At 33.9% G+C, this 19,907-nt stretch overlaps 1 protein-coding gene across 1 annotated transcript in view; it reads left to right on the top strand.

The window, feature by feature from the left end:
- The window catches only part of LOC106708079, a 38,493-nt gene extending 18,586 nt beyond the window's left edge, over positions 1–19,907 (top strand). The window contains exons 3-20 of the mRNA XM_045684664.1: positions 7,350–7,442; positions 8,491–8,594; positions 9,155–9,304; positions 9,613–9,739; positions 9,923–10,037; positions 10,310–10,427; positions 11,264–11,353; positions 11,882–12,005; positions 12,278–12,407; positions 12,950–13,053; positions 13,418–13,438; positions 13,964–14,176; positions 14,589–14,677; positions 15,020–15,117; positions 15,535–15,622; positions 16,754–16,954; positions 17,598–17,750; positions 19,690–19,907. Of these exons, the coding sequence (XP_045540620.1) occupies positions 7,350–7,442; positions 8,491–8,594; positions 9,155–9,304; positions 9,613–9,739; positions 9,923–10,037; positions 10,310–10,427; positions 11,264–11,353; positions 11,882–12,005; positions 12,278–12,407; positions 12,950–13,053; positions 13,418–13,438; positions 13,964–14,176; positions 14,589–14,677; positions 15,020–15,117; positions 15,535–15,622; positions 16,754–16,954; positions 17,598–17,750; positions 19,690–19,738 (2,067 nt within the window). The 3' untranslated portion in view covers positions 19,739–19,907. The remainder of the gene's footprint in view (positions 1–7,349; positions 7,443–8,490; positions 8,595–9,154; positions 9,305–9,612; positions 9,740–9,922; positions 10,038–10,309; positions 10,428–11,263; positions 11,354–11,881; positions 12,006–12,277; positions 12,408–12,949; positions 13,054–13,417; positions 13,439–13,963; positions 14,177–14,588; positions 14,678–15,019; positions 15,118–15,534; positions 15,623–16,753; positions 16,955–17,597; positions 17,751–19,689) is intronic.

Genomic DNA, 19,907 nt, shown 5'->3' with positions numbered 1-19,907 from the left:
GAACACTGAATGACAACAAACTAAAATACATAATATGTCGTAAGCGTGTAAAAATTGTATTGTCCACTTTTACGTTTCAAACAATAAAAAAAGTATTGGAAAAGATGAAAAAAAAAAATATTTTTCTGTCGTACTCAGAGACGTTTACTGATTGCTTCAGCAGACCCTTCTTAAGTCTACCCTTTTTTACTAAATCTGTACTTAATGACCAATTAATTCGATAAAATTATTTGAATTAAGTTTGATTTCTGTCTGCTCTGTTACGACATAGCGTGAGTCACGACCTCGCCATATCCACAGTAGCTTGACTGACTGTCGTATTTATAGATGCGATCGTTATTCTACTAAATTAGACTTTATACGAAATGTCCGGGAATGTACGAATTCAATTTAGTAATGTTTTTATAAGTACCTAGCAGTTTATAATCGAAATGGTAAATGAGACGAAGTTTATTTAATAAAAAACACAATTTTCGACTTAAAACTGCAATCCTATTAAGATAGTGCTAATGCATATATCTAATTTCCTCTTATTATCAACTTTATCATATTGATATGGACGGAGCTCTTAAAAATAAACAACCAGAATTCGACTACTTATCTTATCTTACTAATATTATAAATGCGAATGTTTAGATGGATGGATGGAGGTATATTTGTTAGAAGTTATCTCCAAAACGGCGCAACGGATCTAGATGAAATTTGGCAAAAATGTAGAACATAGTCTGGAAGAAAGTCTACTTTTAAAGTCTTTTTTAATCCGCGCGGACAGAGTCGCAGGCAATATCGAGTTGCCAATAAAATGTTAGTTATTTCGCATTATGACAATTTTTGAATACTAACTACAACACCGTCTATTTTGGCCGCCGTCGCATTGTGTCATCACAGCTTACGTCAGCCATGACGTCATGAAGCCTAGGCGTAGACTTTTTTTGTTATGAATCAATGAATTTTGATTTTCTACTGCCTTCTTCTTCTCAATTATTTGGTACGTCATTTAAAAACTAACTAAAAGTTTGCAGACTAGCTTTATGTATAAATGTTCATTGCTATGGTATGAATATGAAGTTGAAAGAATAAAATTCGTTTGCATTGACCTTATTTTTACTTATCTGACTTATAGATGATTTTTTTTCAGCTGCGTTTTCTTTTGCAAATGCTTTATATATTTAGATAACATAGGTTGTTTTGGTTATCATTTCAGATACCATATATATTGTATCTTATCATTTGGTTTATATTTGAAGAAGTAATCTTAAACTGTTATCTTTAAAGATCGATTTCAAGTTTTCAGTTCGAAACTAAAAGAAATTTACACCACTTAGGTAGAGCCCCACTCTACTAGTCCAATCCTACGATCACACAGAAGACAGTCGTGAAGTGGAAGTATTATTCCGTGATGAGTGTATACCGAATACGAAATTTTACTCGTTTTCACCTTCCCACCCATTTTTTTAGAAGGAAAAATGGGAATGGGAAGTGGGTATAATTTCTTTGCATCAGATATGTTTTTTTTTTCTTGCGCCTAAATAAGTATAAATCCAACTATTACAAGACGATACACTTTAGAATAAATGGGGTCATTTTAGGGTTGCCACCGGGTTGCGGTGGATATTCGAACTATGGGTCTGATGGATATATTCAGGATATATTCATCATGGTGTAAAAATCACTTGATTTTCCTCATTTGAACGTCGATTTTTTTTTAAAATAGATATTTGTCGAACTCACGACCACTTGAGCGGATACCTTTAACCTTAACAATCGGACTTTTGGTGCTTTTATGAGCGCTATTTTTATCCAATTAGGATTTAAAGATTGTCTAGTCATTAGTTGTTTTTGCAGACAGTTTTTAGGTCGTATTTTTATTCAGAGTTAGCAGCCCTAGGTGAATCGGAAGTGACGGTGGCATCAAGAATTCCGTAAGCCGACCCTTAGAGAGCGGGAATGTAGGTCGAATACTACTGCTTACAAAAATAGGTCCGCAACGTGTATTTACACAATGAAAATGAACTTGTTAAATAAAAGATTAAACTTGTAATGCGCCATAATACATAATAGACTGATTACATCTTAAAAATAACAAATAACTTAATGATAATTTAATGATACCTAATCAATAATTAAATTCTAAAAACGTATACAAATAATGACGGAAAACATACGCTAATTTATAGAACGTCAGTTGGTCTCTAAATGTCATTACGTGAGACACTTAGAACCCCCAATTTCGCCTCGTCAAAGAGTGAACGCTGCGCAGACGCGGCATAGACGCGTGATCAAACCATAAATCACTGGTAGAAGGCTAGTCGTCATAACGTAACCTAATCTAAAGTCAAAATATAGACTAGGTTCATGATGATTTAATTCTGATTAAGGAAATATTGACTTATTAAACACTAGCTGTCGCCCACGACTCCATCTGCGTGATCCAAAATAGCTTAATAAGTAGCCTATGTGTTCCTCCAGATTATACATCTATAATAAATTTCAGCGAGATTCTTTCAGCCGTTTGTAGATACCTTCCATCCATCCATGTAATCATTCGGATTTATAATATTAGTAAGATTCATATCGCAGAGTACTGAAATTAATGACATCATCGTAGAAGTGTAATAATTGATGATATCAGAGCAAAGGTCGACACTAATTTGCAAGTTCAAATCGTAATTGAATAGGTATTTTTTTATTTATTCATTGATGTCATATGTGTGTTGTTTTATGTTTTAAAAACAGTCGGTTTCCACTGCTATGTATAACAAAGTTTTAATGTTGATAGGGCCCAAGACTCTTTGGAAATAGATAATGTATTGCTTGACAGTTAATTCTATCATTATTATTAACTAGCTTTTACCCGCGACTCCGTCCGTGCGGAATAAAAAAAATGCACACAAGATAAAAAAGTTCCTATGTCCGTCTCCTAATTCTAGGCTACCTCCCCATCAATTTTCAGCTAAATCAGTTCGACCGATCTTGAGTTATAAATAGTGTAAATAACACGACTTTCTTTTATATATATAGATTAGAATCCTCACCACCGCTACCAATCGCAAAACGTTAGATAAAAGATGGAAAAGATCAAATAGGCACAAAATACCACGGTTAATAGCCTGTCCATATACAGTAGTACTAGCTGTCGCCGCAACTCCGTTCGTTCGGAATTTAAAAAATGTGTTCTTCCAGACTATGCTCTACATTTATACCAAATTTAATCGTGATCCTTTGAGTAATTTTTATAAACGATTTTAAGACCATCACTAATGAATAAAAAATACTTTACTTTATTTTGTTTAAGATTTGAGTTCTCATGTTTTTTTAAATTTAATCAAATAAAATTAAAAAAAATATTTTATACTACATTTTAATTCTTTACTCAAATGTAAATATTTATGTACCTTTGTTTCGTACAACACGTTATTCTCTCAGCATTGTTCCTACACAATGGAAAAACAGATAAACTGGCAAAGTTTTTGTATTAATATGATAATTATTAACCAATACAACTAAATAAATGTAATCAACTATCTTAAATATAATATAAAAGCTAAAATATATCATTAAAAGGAGTCCCTTTAGGCAAGGTTCCGAAGATACTGGCAGCATTCCCCCTTTGAATAGCTAAACTAATTCTTTGTCCGAGGTAGCTGCCAGCTCTTCGGTCTCCTGTGATGTCGACTAACCTTTTTGCTACTTCCTTAAAAAGCTTTCTAGCGCTAGGACCCCACGGACCAAGGGTCTCGACACCGAATGGGACAAATTCGTATTCGGTGCCCAGACCCCTGTATTTGCAAGCTTTAGCTTTTTCAGCCGCTTCACAAGCCGCACCAGCTCTGTTGATTGTTCCATGTAGATGGGAAGGGGCCAGTGTGTCTGAACAGGTTGCATCCCATACCAGCACCCGACCCATCTTCCATGGAATCAAACTCATACCCAATAACCCCCCATAACCAATTAAATGACAACGAAACTTATTAATTGTGAGAACAAGCAAAATACAAATAACATAGATATTACCCTGATATTACCCTGGATACGTTTCGGAAAAATGACAGTCATTTTACCCGCGACTCCGTCTGCGCGGAATTAAAAAATGCACACAAGATAAATAAGTTCCTATGTCCGTCTCCTAGTTCTAAGCCCCATCAATTTTCAGCTAAATCAGTTCGATCGATCTTGAGTTATAAATAGTGTAACTAACACGACTTTCTTTTATAGATATTTCTATAGGGCAATGGTTTCTAAAGTGGTTTAAATATCACCTGGAATCCACGAAAGACCTTATCATCATCATCAGCTCACTATACGTCCCCACTGAGGGGTTCGGAGCCTACCCCAAGTTAGGGGTGACTAGACTATGGTCAACCACGCTGACCCAGTGCGGGTTGACTTCACACATACCTTTGAATTTCTTATGTGATATGTGCATGCATCACAATGTTTTCCTTCATCGTAAGAACGTCGGACAAATGTACATATCGACGCTGGAATGCATAAACGCTGTAACCCTTGAAATCGCGAATATGTTTTTCACACGTTAATAATTTCAACCATTATCAAAGGATAATGATTTTATTATAGGTCAGCACAAACTATACAACATTGCTAAATACCGCATGCTTGTAGGCGTATCAGCTCACGAGTTATCATTTTTTGGCTCTCCTGTAAAGTTCATACTTTCGGGGTTACAGCGTTTACGCTTTCCAGCGTCGATATGTAAATCGAAAATCGAACCTGCAGATTGCAAGTCAAGTGCTTAACCTCTGAGCCTTCGACACTCTAAAACCTGGTGTTCAATAAATCGTTCTCTATTTGTACATTAACTTGACCAAGTATTTTTCAGAAGTATACTCGTAATATGAAATACAAAATACCAAAGCTTACAGTTGGGGGAGGCAAATCAAGTGGCAAGTTGCCAGCTGGTTGCCACAATGTGAGAACCCCTGGCATTCAGAGGTTATTGGCAGACGAAATAATCGATCTATTAATTCTATATATATCAACAACTGTCCGTCTGTTAACTGGGAATTGAACGTGTTTAGGTTATTAACTTTGCTATTGATTTTCTTATGGTTGTTATATTAATTATGTACCCAACTTTCGTAGGTATACATAAATCGCTAATAATACTAGCTATTATAACGACTCCGTCCGCGAGGTATTAAAAAATAATTAGTGGCCTATTTGTTCTTCCTGACGTTGTACATTTCTGAAAGATTCGTTAAGCCGTTCTAGAGATACCTTCCAACAAACATCCATCCATCTAAACATTCGCATTTATAATATTAGTAAGATAAGTCATAAGTTATCTCGAAATTTGAGTCCGAACAAATTTTTAAAGCAATCAGAATTAGCTCAAAAAATTACCAACATGTGGCGTATAAAATCGAGTATCATTATTCCAACAATCGTATCTGTGGACTAACAGTGACTTCATCTAGTCACCCTTAAATTGGGTAGGCGCTGAGTCACGGTGGGGTCGTATAAAGAGGTGACGACGAGAACTGATCAATATCTTAAGAAGCTCTCGGTAAAGAATTGAATTAATGGTATACATAAGTCAGTTATTTTGGGAACAGCGAGCATTATGAAGATATTCCTTTCGCTACAGTCTTGACCGCTGCTTGCTTGTGTTATTTACTTTTGAAGCCAGTCATACACTATTTTTATATAATATATTTTACACTATTATAATCATTATAAATTACTAATTTTTATACACTTTTCTTAGAATAGTAATTCGTATATATAAAATATTTTATTTGTGAATAATCCTATAAATCAGGATTAACTTATTATAGAAAGGGACAAAATTATTATATAACATCAGTGCGAAAGAGACACCCTAATCCAGGCATTGAACGGAATAGGGAAATGGCGGCAGCCGGTCTGGCGCCTGTAAGTCTGAGTACAGTCAAGGACATTTATTTCCCACCCATTTCGGTAAAATGTCATTTGACGCTTACATTATATAAGGAAGCTTATAACGTCCGGTACAAGATGCATTGCTATCTCGGTTCTAGTTCTGTTGGAAAAAATGTAAAACGTTACATTTAGGGAAATAAAATTACATTAAAAAAAAACTTGAGAGGTGTCAAGGGACACCCGGATGGAACGAAGTTCCTTTCTATTAATTAGTGAAGGAACCAATGTTTATTCTATGAATAAAAAACTTAAGTCTTCACAAGAAGTATTTTTTATTTCTATGAATTTTCGTTATTTGTCACGTCGTTGCCATGGTGAAGTAGCGCTCATTCGTCTATAGCAAAAAAGTGTCATGACAACTTTTCGTAAGAATTTTTTTTCACAACGCGCGATAAGGAACTTCGTTCCAACATAACAAGACGTCTTAAGTATGACAAGGAAGTTGTGTGACTTTTTTAATAATAACAGGGGGCGCTAGTGATCTATCATAATTTAGTTTAATTTATCTCCACCGGGTCAGATAACTCTGTCGGCTTATATTTATAACTAGCTGTCGCCCGAGATTCCGTCTGCGCGGAATTAAACAATAATAAGTAGCCTATGTGTTCTTCCAGACTATGATCTACATCTATGCCAAATTTCATCGAGATCCGCTGAGCCGTTCTTGAGATACCTTCAAACAAACATCCATCCATCCATCCATTTAAACATTCACATTTATAATATTAGTAAGATTCCTATCTACACTTAGTTTTTCTATATTGGATAAGTGGGAAGCGAATTAAATTCTTTGATTGTATTTTTACACTAGTGTGAGTGAATTTCGGTGAAATGTTGCCAGTTTAAGTAACTTAACAAATCGGTAGCTTTTATATTTGTATATGTAAGTTTTTAATACGATGCTTTTGTTTTGTAAGCGTCTACATAAAAACATTATTTCGGTTTACATGAACATATGGAACAAAGTTGACTACCGTTTAATTCTTCCTTTAATAACTTATCATTAATATTCACCCCTTATAAAAAAAATCAATAACTTTATGATTTTTAGACATGAAATGAAAGCTATAAGGTCGTGAATTCGAATTTAAAACGTAACTTTACCATGAATTTCCATTTGGAATGGAACACGTAACAAATATATTGTCTGCCAACCTTACTTTGGAGATATAAATTAAAGTATTATAATATTGTTATAAATAATTATAGTTAAAAACTTCAATATTATTTCTAAAAATATACGAACAATATTAAAAAATAAACAAATTCAATGATTCAATAATAACAACAAAACAACAACTGTGTAGGAAAAAACCGCTGTCTTTTGAGACATCATTTGTAGCGATCTTTGCACACCTTTTTCGCATCATCCACATTCATGCTTTAATAATAAAGCTATAAATTAAATTTTCTTTAATTGTTTTCAGCATGGAATTGGCGTGGAGCTAGTAAGAGCATTGGACAGCCATCCTCCAAACATCTCTAATGTCTTCTGCGAATGTGACTCCAAGGATGATGTGGTGAGTTATAATATAGTGTAGGTAATTTTTAAATAATGTAATTAAACCTATCTATAATAACACGAACAGCGTTGGTGGCGCAGTAGTTTAACACCGGACTTATAAACTAAAGGTTTGGGTTCGATCACTGTCGCTACTGAATTTTTGGAAATACCTTTGGATTGTCAAAGAATATGTGGCTCGGTAAGAGAAGCGTTACTATCGCGGTCAAGTCAAAAACCTAATATATAAAATTCTCGTGTCACAGTTTTCGTCACCGTACTCCTCCGAAACGGCTTGACCGATTCTCATGAAATTTTGTGAGCATATTCAGTAGGTCTGAGAATCGGCCAACAGCTATTTTTCATTTTTTTTTAACTGCGCGCAGACGGAGTCGCGGGCGACAGCTAGTATTATTGTAAAACTGACATGGGAATAGAAAATGGCATAAAATAAAAACATGACAGCTCTAGTATAATAAGGATTTTGTGCCACTTTGCCAATTTGATTTATGACTACCGGGTTCTGATATCTTTGTCAGTATATAAGTACCAACGAACTTATGACGAAAATATGTTAAACCCTGCTATTTGCGAAGATATCCTTAGACATGTGTGAAGTCAACCAACCCGCACTGGGACAGCGTGGTTGACTATTGTCTAGTCACTGACTTAGGGTAGATTTGAACCCCTTAATGCATGAGATAAACACATGGTCTCAATTTACTTGTACAATGTTCGATACTAATTGGGCAGCGAATTAATTTCTTTGACTACATCTATGTTTGAACAGTTCAAAGTGCGTATAACAACTTCCTGCAATCACAGCCAATTGATTGTTCCGTTGTGAACACATTTTGTTTGACAACAGATTATTACACAGTTTTCACTGCAGAAACACATGTAACGAAACATTTTTATCCCTTTCATTCTGGTTAAAAATAATTAGCTAGATATTTTATACAAGTATTTCGGCGGTAGAAATGAACAGTTGGACATCCTATTGACATAATCCCTGTTTTATATCAACTAAGCTAAGAAAGGAGATTCTCTATTTTTTATTCTTCCAGACTATAACATGCGACTGCGAGGCAACGCCCGCTTTCCAGCTTAAAGCATTCAGCCAACGCGGGGAAAAGGTGGAGGTCTCACATTATCGTGTCAATGTTAACAGGTATACTTCTAGAATATTCTAGAATTGTCTATGCTTAAACATTACGGGGCTTGTTATTTGCGACCGTAAACTATCTAATATTAAATACGAAGGTTTGAATGTTTGAACACCAGATAGAGAGCGTCTGTGGCTCAGGGGTTAAGCACTTCACTTGCAATCAGCAGGTCCTGGGTTCGAATCCCGCCATGTACCAATGTTTTTCGTTTTACATATGTACATTTATCCTGCACATATCTGAGAAGAAATTCAATGATATGTGTGAAGTCAACCCGCACTGGACTAGCGTGGTTGACTATGGCCTAGTCACCCCTAACTTGGGGTAGGCTCCGAGCCCCTCAGTGGGGACGTATAGTGACCTGATGACGATAACACATAGACTATACCAGACTCCTACAGAAAACTAACCTTAAGTATAGACAAAATAATAACTTACTTTAAAACTAGAACTGAAACTAGACTATTAAAGGAATTTCAAGTTACTCTACTTAATTTCAGCTTTGGATTGAAGGTTACTTACCCATGTATTAACCTTTTTTTCAATAAATAACTAATGTCTGCAGGTTCCGTGCTCGTCTTAACGTGGTATGCGTGACGGATAAATTGACAGGCGAGCTGAAGTGCGACGGCTGGCCCGAGGTGAAGGTTGCCCTCGCGCCCGTCGGCCCGCTCAGACCTAATGCCACCGAGAATAATCTGCAGCAGACAATCAGGTCAGTGAAATATAGAAGGTACTTTAATTAATTTAGATTGAAAATTCTGACTTCTTTTTTAATTGAACTCTAAAAATGTTTGTTATTGTTTTATGATACGGTCTAAGAGCAGTAGACTGAATTTACTTCCGAAACGTCAATACAGAAATATAGTTATCTCATTTTTTTTATAGAGAATAAAATAGATGATATTAAAATTTATCGGAAACACATGTATAATATATTTTTACAGTCATCTATTTGTTAAATGCCAGGTTTAGAAGTTACTCAATTGATTTATAAATAAAAAGTATTTGTATTGACTATAGCGATATAGTTGTTGCTGCGCTCCGCAACACTCACTTGCCATTCAACCTCGCGCCGCATCCGACGTGCCCGCGGCTGCGCAGACATGTCGACGCCGCGCCGCGTCTGCCGTTGCACTACGATTCTATGGTAATCATTAAAAAAAAAATTAGAAAAGGAAAAAATGATTAAAAAAAAATTTTTTCCCTCTTCCCTTTTGAATAGACATACGCAATGTAACAAGTTACTTGCTTGCTTATTTGCTGCCTTTTTAACATAAAAATGAGAAGATTTGAACCTTGATTAATTAAATAATATATATTAATATTTCAGTTACAACAAGACAGACATATGTACACATCTACGCCAAACACAACCTCGGGTACAATACAACTGTTGGGTGACAAAAGGTTACTGGTCAAAGTCGTCGCGGCTAAAGATTTAGGAGGTAAGAAATAAAGGACATTTGCATTTTTAAATTGTATTTAGTCGTTATTCAAAAGTTATTCGTCATGGTGCGTCTCAAAAAAGATTTTTCCTTGCAATTATTAAAAAAAATATATTTCCACAGATATTATTTTTTGAATTTAAAATATAGTAGTACTGGGATAAACGAGATCGCGGTCTCTTGGACTCTCAGTTATCTAGGTTTGACTGTATTTACGTCACAATATGTCAGTTAAAATACATTGTTTAAATTTGGTATAATACAAATTGCAGGTAAGACAGGTTGTGTGGCGCCATATTGTGTGGTAGAAATGGACGAGCCTCCTCAGAGGAACCAGACAGCTTTCAAGAAGGATACAACATCGCCGCAGTGGGAGGAACACTTCCTGTTGTATGTATTCACTCATTCAATCTCATTTAATCAATTATTCAACTTCATTCATTCATTCAATCGTTATAATAATTTGTATATTGCTAAAAAAAAAAATGTGAGCCGTAATGGGACGCCTGGCAGATGTAAAACATCGTGTGTGTACAAGTAATATGCATAAAATATTAAATATTATTAATTAAATAAATAAATAAATAATGATAATGACAACGACAACGACAGTAATGATATTAATAATAATGTATACCTCAGTATAGCGTGGCGACCCGTCGCCACGCCAACAATTCGGTTTACAAGTAATCCTATAGATGTTTCACATCAAAAAATATCTGGTCTGTTAAGGCGCTGTTATCGCGGATTGTTGTCGACGATTTTAGTCGCTAAGCGACTTGTTCAATTGAATCTCATAGAGCTTCGTATTAAGGCACTAGTCGTTGATATTTTGTTCTTACCTCGTCAAAGACAGTCGCTAGCAACTTGTTTATCAAGATTGTTGAGAGAAAAGTTGCTGTGATTTTCAAGAAGTTGCCATTTAGTCGCTATACCTGTACTGACAGAATAGACGACTCACGACGAGGATTCAACGTTGTATGTATGGAGATCGCGCAACGCGATTCTCACGACGCAACCGTACAATTCAGTTTCGAAGATTTATGTTGCTTTGTGTACGAAAGGTTTTTCAGTACTTGAAATCGAAATTACGGCTTTGAGAGCTATTTATAAATAACTTTTCCAAACTAGATCAGATGTTGATAAAATTTTCGACGTAATATATATTTTAGATGTTTTTTTTTTTGCTTTTTTTTGTTTTTACATTGTTTGAATGTATATTTCAGTGATTTATCTCCGCAAACAGCAGAACTTCTGTTCGAAGTGTATGACCGCATCGGGCCGCCATCACCTGGAGGAGCAACCTCTCAACACAGGTATTTTTATCTCTTACTAGCTTTTACTCGCGACTTCGTCCGCGCAAAATAAGAAGAAATGCACACAAGATAAAAAAGTTCCTATGTCCGTCTCCTAGTTCTAAACTACCTCCCCATTAATTTTCAGCTAAATCAGTTCGACCTATCTTGAGTTATAAATAGTGTAACTAACACGACTTTCTTTTATATTATCAAATAAGCAGCCTTAGAAAGAAGTTTCAAGCTTCTAACTGTAAAAATGACGATAATTCCATACAAACTTTCACCCCCACTTTCAACCCCTTACAACCCCCTTTTTGCGTTAAAATGTAGCCTATGTCCATCCTCAGGCTCTAGACTATCTGTGTACAAAATTTCATTGAAATAGGTTCAGTAGTTTTGGCGTGAAAGCGAGACAAACAGACAGACAGAGTTACTTTCGCTTTTATAATATTAGCAAGGACTAGCTGTCGCACGAAAAAAAACTGTTTCAATTCAACATACAGTGGGATAAGGTCAGGTAATGAAGATCTGATTCCTCGTGTTCAGGTTCCTAGGTCTAGGTCTGGTGGGTATTGATGAGCTGCTGGCCGCACCTTCTCAGAGGCAGCAGATCGCGCTCCAGACCCGTCCTATGGAGGAGCACGATGTCAGCGGCACCCTCACTGTGGAGGTAGGTCTTAGGTCTGGGCCTTCTTTGTAAAGGGAGGGGAGAATCTTCAAAAAATACCTGCTTTTTCGGGGGAAAGACAGGATTATGTGAGATTTTTACTCTAGAATCCCGGAATACTTTACACTGAGCTTCTGCACGATCCTAAGATGACCTATATCTGGACCTAGGTTAACTCACGATCAAACGTGAGTTAAGCCGTTTCTTAATTAATTAAATCTATGTGTCTTTATAAAGTTGAGATTCTTTCGGTAAGGTTATTTATATGTTTTCAGTTCCTGTTTATAGAGGGCGCTGATATACCAGACTTGGGCTCTAAGCCGTTAAAAATAAAGGAAAGTTTGCGCACTTTGTCACCACAAGGACATCTCACAACTACCACCAAGACTACCTTCCAGCAGAATGGTGGGTAGTTTAAAAAAAAACCTAACATCCTCATTACAATATATACAAATATGCCAGAATATCAGTAAAACAAGGGATATTATAAAATTTTTTTTTTTTTTGTAGAAATTATCTTTAGTAACTTTTTAACTTGCAACACTGAATTAATAAATGTCATATATCACTTGTCATGTCGAAAAAATAAGTACGATTCGTTTTTGGTCTAAGAAAGATCCTTAGAGTAGAATTAGTATGGAAAATCTGAACTAAAGGAAATACTTAAGGTCCCTTGAGTACGGCAATTGATTTAAAATAATGTCTATCTAATTTTAATTTATTTTAAACTAGCTTTTACCCGCGACTTCGTCTGCGCGGAGTAAAAAAATGCACACAAGATAAAAAAGTTCCTATGTCCATCTCCTAGTTCTAAACTACCTCCCCATCAATTTTCAGCTAAATCAGTTCGACTGATCTCGAGTTATAAATAGTGTAACTAACACGACTTTCTTTTATATATATAAGATAATAGGTATATTAAAAAAAATCTATGTCTACATTTCCAGGTCAAAATAATACACAATTAACGGAATCAGCGCTAAGGGAATTAGAACTAAGTCCCACCAGCGCCGCCAACAAGTCTACACTCATCATACACTCTGTACAACGGGTAATATATACATCTCTCTCACTCATATACATACATTTCCCCTCTCACTTCCACATTTGACAGGTGACAATAGTTTTGTATAGAAATTTCAACCTTATTTCTAAGAAGTTAAAGTATACAATACATTGATTGATGTTACTCCAGTCGTAAATGTTACCAGGTTAATTTCCTACCAAATTGGTAGTTTTTATGTCATGTACAAAACTATTTAAACTTGAATTATTCAATCTCTTGTATTTAACATGCATTTACGCGAGTGAAAATGTTTATTTATATATTTATTTTGTATATAATCCCGAAGTAAATTGATTTGGTTTTCTTCCATTGTGCCTGACGCATGCGTTTGGTCTCAACGAAAATGTAGGAGCCGACGAAGTCGATAAAGGTGAGATTCGCATGATTTTTTTTAATAAATAACATATACATTCAATATAGAAAGCTTAAAAACATCTTAGCAATAATGATCCTTAAAATTAAAAAAAAATCGTAAAAGTGTGACATTTTGCATTCATTTTTATTTCATCTGTCAAAGCTTAACAGATAATTAATTTTTCAAATTGTATATATTGTTGCCATATGCGAAAACATGTTTTACCAAGCATGTTTGTTAGTTGTCATAACTAAGTTTAGATTTTTTTTCCTGTTACCATTTTGTCGGGAGTTATTTTGAAATTTAATTTTTTTTTTTTTTAAACGAAAGAAATGATTCCCAGTATTTACTTTCATTTAGCGTTTTATTTTTAAATCTGGCACATAAAAAAACAAACATTATTCATGTATCAGATTTCTTTTTCAAACCATAAACACATACTTATATTATTATCTTTGAAGTTTGCTTTTTGAAATCAAAATAACTCTCAAAATTCCGGAATGCTGTGTTATACTAACTCAAAATGCCTTCACGAAAAAGGTGGAATTAACCGAATCTGGAAAATTCATCGAAGTCGAAAGAGATGCTGCTGATTTGGACCGAAACGTCGAGAAAATCGAAAAGGGGGTAGCCAGTGATGTACAAAAAATAACACCAAGTCCTAATCAGTCTCCGGGAAAAAGTGTCAGGATAAAAGAAAATGGCGCCAAAGAAAATGGCGCGAAAGCAAATGGGGATACTGAGCCATCAAAGGTTTTTTTTTTGCTTGATTTTTTGCGCTTCTTCCGACTAAACTTGAAACTTATTTTGCACTTTTAACTTCATTCCTTCTTCCATTCATTTATCTGATGTTGCCTGAATTAATTTCTGTGTTGCACGTTCAATGTCAAAATACAAATTTATTTTGATCGAAACTTGTGGTAAATGCAATTTATTAATTTTATTTAAAAACAAAAAAAACTTAATATTTAAAGTGAAATATTATTGTAAAAAATTAAACATTAATTAAACTAACAATGAATTACGAAAAAAAAATCTTTTCGAAACAAATTCAAAATTTTAACTTTTTAATTAATTATATTGACAGTTAAACTTCAAATTATTTTGACAGATCAGTGTTGTCATATAATAATTATAAAAGTTACCATCGATTTTTTATTTACAGCAAGGTGATTACGTAAACAATGAAGACAACCCGCCAGAGCCCGCGCCGAGGAAGCGGAGAAGAGATTTCTTCGGAACTATAAAGAGAAGGTAATTAGTCATAGACAATTTGCTATCATACTTATATTATAATGCGAAAGTTTGAAATTTTGCACAGATATATCTGCCTGGAATTGTACAATGTTCTGTTTATAAACTGACTAAATATTTGTTGTTAAAACGGCAATCTTTTACTTTCTATTATTTTAATATTGATAGTTAAGTTAACTGTAATTACTCAAAAAAAGTGTCACGATGCATAAAAATCATAATAAAACACTGTGGGCTTGGTTTTTGAAACATTCGTATGAAAAATTGTCATATCTGTCTGTCAGCGTTTCATTTAAAAAGCAGTTTTAGTACAACAGACCACAGACAAAGTGTTATTTCCAGACTGGGTCGTTCCCGCACACGAGGACAGTCTCTGGACCTTCAGGACTCCGACGTGGACCAGAAACTGCGCAGTGTCAGCGCTGAGAGAAATACACATGGTGAGATTCGACATACATACATTTTCATACAAAGTTATGTATCCTTCGTCCCGGCACTACAAATTCCATACATGGCAGCCATAAAAAGATTTGACTTTTTATATTTATTTGCAAAAATTATAGTTGGGGATAAAGTGTAGTGAACAAGTGTTTCACCTTAAAAAAAATTGTAATTTACGAAGTTTAGTGTAAGTTATAATTTGTCTGTGGTCAAGGTTTGGATTAAAATCCGGTATTTTTCAGTGATTTTCTTAAAAACACTTACATATATCTTAATTACGAATAATTTATTGTTTTTACCTATTAATTTATTTTTCGCATAAAGTATTTTTTGCAAAACTTCTGATCCCAAAATATTTGTGTCTAGATCGTTAAATAATAATCTTTGTTTTGTACTAAAATATATATTAATTCCAGATAAAGTGTTAGCGCTGCCCAATAGAAACGTATACTCAGCGGGCGCGTCTCCCGCACAGTCGGGCGACGAGTCTAGAACTTCCCGAAGGTATGTCAAATATATATTGTCTTTATCTATCTTAATACCTCACCTTAAGTCCTTAAGTAGTCATTTAGGAGGATCTTTAGTATACATTTTTCATACAGAGACAGGCATTAAATGACTCAGACTGTGTCTGTTGGTAATTTTTTGAATTTTGGATGGCAACACTAAAATTGTTACCATAGTCAATGGTATTATTTTCTACCAAAATATTTGAGAGTAAAAAAAGCATAAAGATAACTCGTTTACTTTCGTTTATTTAATATTTTACCTAAAAATGTATAAATTACTTATAATAGTTTTTGTAACAAAATTGTAGTTTTTGAATTAACGCGTGAAATAATTAATGTAGGAAAATAGATAAAAACTAAATTGGCTAATTTTTGCGCAACATTAATCTCGGCAAAAGCATGGCAAGACCACATTATGCTACGTTTAAAAATATTGTAAAAATAATTAATATTTCTGAAAGAAAAATTAATAAATATATGACCAATAGAGTTTGAGTTTTGTGAATTATGCTTTTTGCTTTGTACTACACATTAATTGAATATGTTTTTACAATTATTATGCTTATTTAACTAAAATTACAATAATTTAGAAAATTAGGACTATAACAAAAAAGCTAAGCTTTTTTTAAATAATAATGCAGTCTTGCCACTATAATAAAATAAATGTATCGTCCGTGACGTTTATAAAGCGGTAACACCGGCACTAATTGTGATTTTCTTTCTTTTTTTCATCTGCCAACACTCATGCGCGGGGGTAATCGCACTCTGCAATCTGGTAACATTGGTTTTTCATACTAATTGTTAAATTGTATATTATATATATATGCTGGAATACAAATGCTTTTTATATCTTTTTATTTTTTCTGCTACATTTTGAATGGTTTTGTTTTTTTCATTTTGCTTGAACTATTTCATTACTATCATTTCAATTTTTATTGTATTTTACGATCATACCAACTTTTCTAAATGAACCCTTGAATTTCATTTTGTTTTTAATATATTTGTGTTTTAATGGCGGTAAACATTTTTTTTACAAAATTCATTTTTTGTTTTACCAACTGTCATATATTCCCGCCATTTTATCATCTTTTTTTACAATTAATTAACAACGAAGGTCGTCTCTTAGCGAAGTGTCCGGCTTTAGCACAGCGTCCGCAAGGACATTTATCCACGAAGCATCCACATTGGTATTGGAAACGATCGAGGCGGGAATCAAGAAGCACTATTTGGTGCCATTGACAATCGCACAGAGATCAAGATGGCGACGGAAGGGTGTGAAACTGCACATTTACAACGAGCACACCTTTATCGCTAAACATCTTAGCGGGTGAGTGATATTTTTATTAACTTACAAAAGAAACATTTAATTCATAAAGAACTGTAATATATGCGAATTTTATTTTTGGTATATCAATTCAATTCCCAATTTAAGATATCTTAAACTAAGCAGTTACACCGATAAGATCAAATTGGATACACAATTTCTTATTTAAGTAACACTAAAGAACTGCGTATTTCCACCAACTAAATTGTTAAAGTATTAAAGTTGATAATCATCATCATCAGCTCACTATAAGTCCCCCTCAGGGTTCGGAGCCTACATTAAGTTAGAGGTGACTATGTCATAGTCAACCACAGCTCAGTGCGGGCTGACTTCACATATATCATTGAATTTCTTCTCAGATATGTGCAGCATCACGATGTTTTCCTTCACAGTAAGAACGTCAGATAAATGTACATATGTAAATAGAAAAACACATTGGTACATGGCGGAATTCGAACCCAAGGACCTGCAGATTGCAAGTCAAGTGCTTAACCCCTGAGTCACCGATGCTTCCAGTTGATATAAAAACATATTTAAAAGAGAGGTGTGCCAATTGTGAACTATTTGGCTTCAGCTTCTTTAAGACTGTTCATTCACTTCGTTCATTCATTCGTTCACTTCGTTCATTCGCTGGTTGTTTGTGTAGCGGCACTGTGTGTGAGGTGTGCGGTAAGACAGTAGCGCGGCGGCTCGGCAAGCAGGGCTACGAGTGTCGCGACTGCGCTCTGCGCTGTCACAAACACTGCCACGTCAAAGTCGCCACAACCTGCCCCAACTCCACCGTACACAATATGGAGCTGTAAGTCACATTTATACTGTCTACTCTACAACTTTTTTTAACTCTGTGTTAATTTTACAGGTCCTATCTTGATTTATCATATACTAGCTTTTATCCGCGACTCCGTCCGCGCGAAATAAAAAATAGAAAACGGGGTAAAAATTATCCTATGTCCGTGTCCTGGTTCTAAGCTACCTGCCCACCAATTTTCAGCCAAATCGATTCAACAGTTCTTGAGTTATAAATAGTGTAACTAACACGACTTTCTTTTATATATATAGATTTCTGAACTCTATGATCTAGTACAGTTTATATTCTTTATCCTAAAGTCATATTACAGGATCAGAAATAATATATATATATATATATATATATATATATATATATATATATATTCTTTGCTGTGTGCTTTCCACTATGTAACTATTTTATATACTTTCATTCCCATATACTTCATCCCGCGATAGATTATTTTCATTAGAATATTTTTTTTAGATGTAAGTAGATTAGTATATAGTATTCTTTATTTTATTTACCTCATCCATGTAGTCACATTAATACTAGCACTGCATGCTGCTGTCAGAAAAAAACCTAGCAGTGATAAGAATGTTTAAGAAAAAAGGTTTATCCAATAAAAATTCTTTTAATATCATAGAATTGAATTTCATATTAAAGATTTCACGAAATGTTGTACAATTTTTTTATAGTTGCAACACAATTCGATAACACTAGCGCCATAAGCGCAAATTAAATTAAGTTTAACTTTTTAAATTTAATAGACTATAAAGAATTTAGTTTAATCTTGTCTTAGATAGATTTTTCGAGCTCAAATTTTTTTTGTTTTACTAAAAATATATTGTACTATATGTAGTGTAGTAAGATATAATATTTGCTAAGTATTTATTATATTTATGGATTTCATTGCTATTTGCTTATCTGTATTTTTATTTTCAACGCTGCCAAGGTCCCATTCCCATAGCTTTGGAAATGGAAGGTACTGATTAGTTTATTAATATTAATCAAATCTCGTGTTGTGAATTGGTCCTTTAAAATGTTGCCATTAATTTATAATTATCATATTTGGTAGATTTTCTTTTTTTTAAATTTAAATAAATGTTAGCCTCTTGCTTTAAAATAATTTTATTTTGATCAAATGCGAAAAAAACATGGTTATCTATTTCATGCATCATATTATGAAGCTTGCTATTAAATGTCATTGCCATGTCATAGCGCACGCTATAAATTACAGATTAAAATTAAATTTACTATCTGTATAGAACCATAAAGAATTATAGATTATATTTATAGTTGTTTATCGGTCAGTATTAATTGACAATTTATATAATTATTTTAGATCCATGCTCCCCGTGCTAAGCGAATAATCAAGATATGCGAGAAGACTGCAAGAAAAATACAAAAAAAAATTAAAAAAAAAACAAGCTTCGTTCAGGTCCTTTAAATGAAATAAAGTTTGTAGTCGCGATGTTATTCTTGATTTGGCTTTCGTTTCAGTTGTGATTTGCATGGAATTAGGTCCTTTGCACTTTTTAATTCACAAATAAAACATGACGTAGGACTTTAAAAATATTTTTTTAATTTCTCATGAACAGAAAAAGTCCAATTATTCTGTCTTAAAAGTGCTAAATAATTAACACATGAAATATGCATCCTTTTCTATATAAAGTTGTACTAATATGCATTTATTGTCCTTTTCCTTGAATGTCGAAGTCCTTTCTGAGTAATTTTTTGAAATTTCCTACTAAAATTTTATATTTATTATAATATATTTGAAATTATTATGCACGTTATTTCGTTTTGTATGTTTTTTCTCTTGCAGTTATGCTTTATCGTGTAACTGTATGTTTTTAATTTCCTTTTTTAGGTCTTTTTTGCTTCTGTGTTACCTGAATGAAAAAATATATATTTTAGTAAGAAATAAAAGTATGTTTTTTATTTTCAGGGCTTACATCTCGTCTCCATATACGGACAAGAATTTAAGAATGTTGTGAACTCTCTAAATGTGGGTTTCCACTGTTTACTTGTATATAAACATATTGTCTGATTCTCTTTGGAGAAAAAGATACGGAAATATGTTTCAGTACAAGTTTTAAAACAGTGGAAATCCTCAGAATCGCTTTCGAGCACAAATATACAAGCTGTCTATTTAAATTATTTAAA

This window comes from Papilio machaon, chromosome 27, assembly GCF_912999745.1.
Source record: "Papilio machaon chromosome 27, ilPapMach1.1, whole genome shotgun sequence".
NCBI classification, from domain to species: Eukaryota; Metazoa; Arthropoda; class Insecta; order Lepidoptera; family Papilionidae; genus Papilio; species Papilio machaon.
The sequence above is the reverse complement of the archived record's forward strand: the minus strand, read 5'-3'. Positions and strand labels throughout refer to the sequence as shown.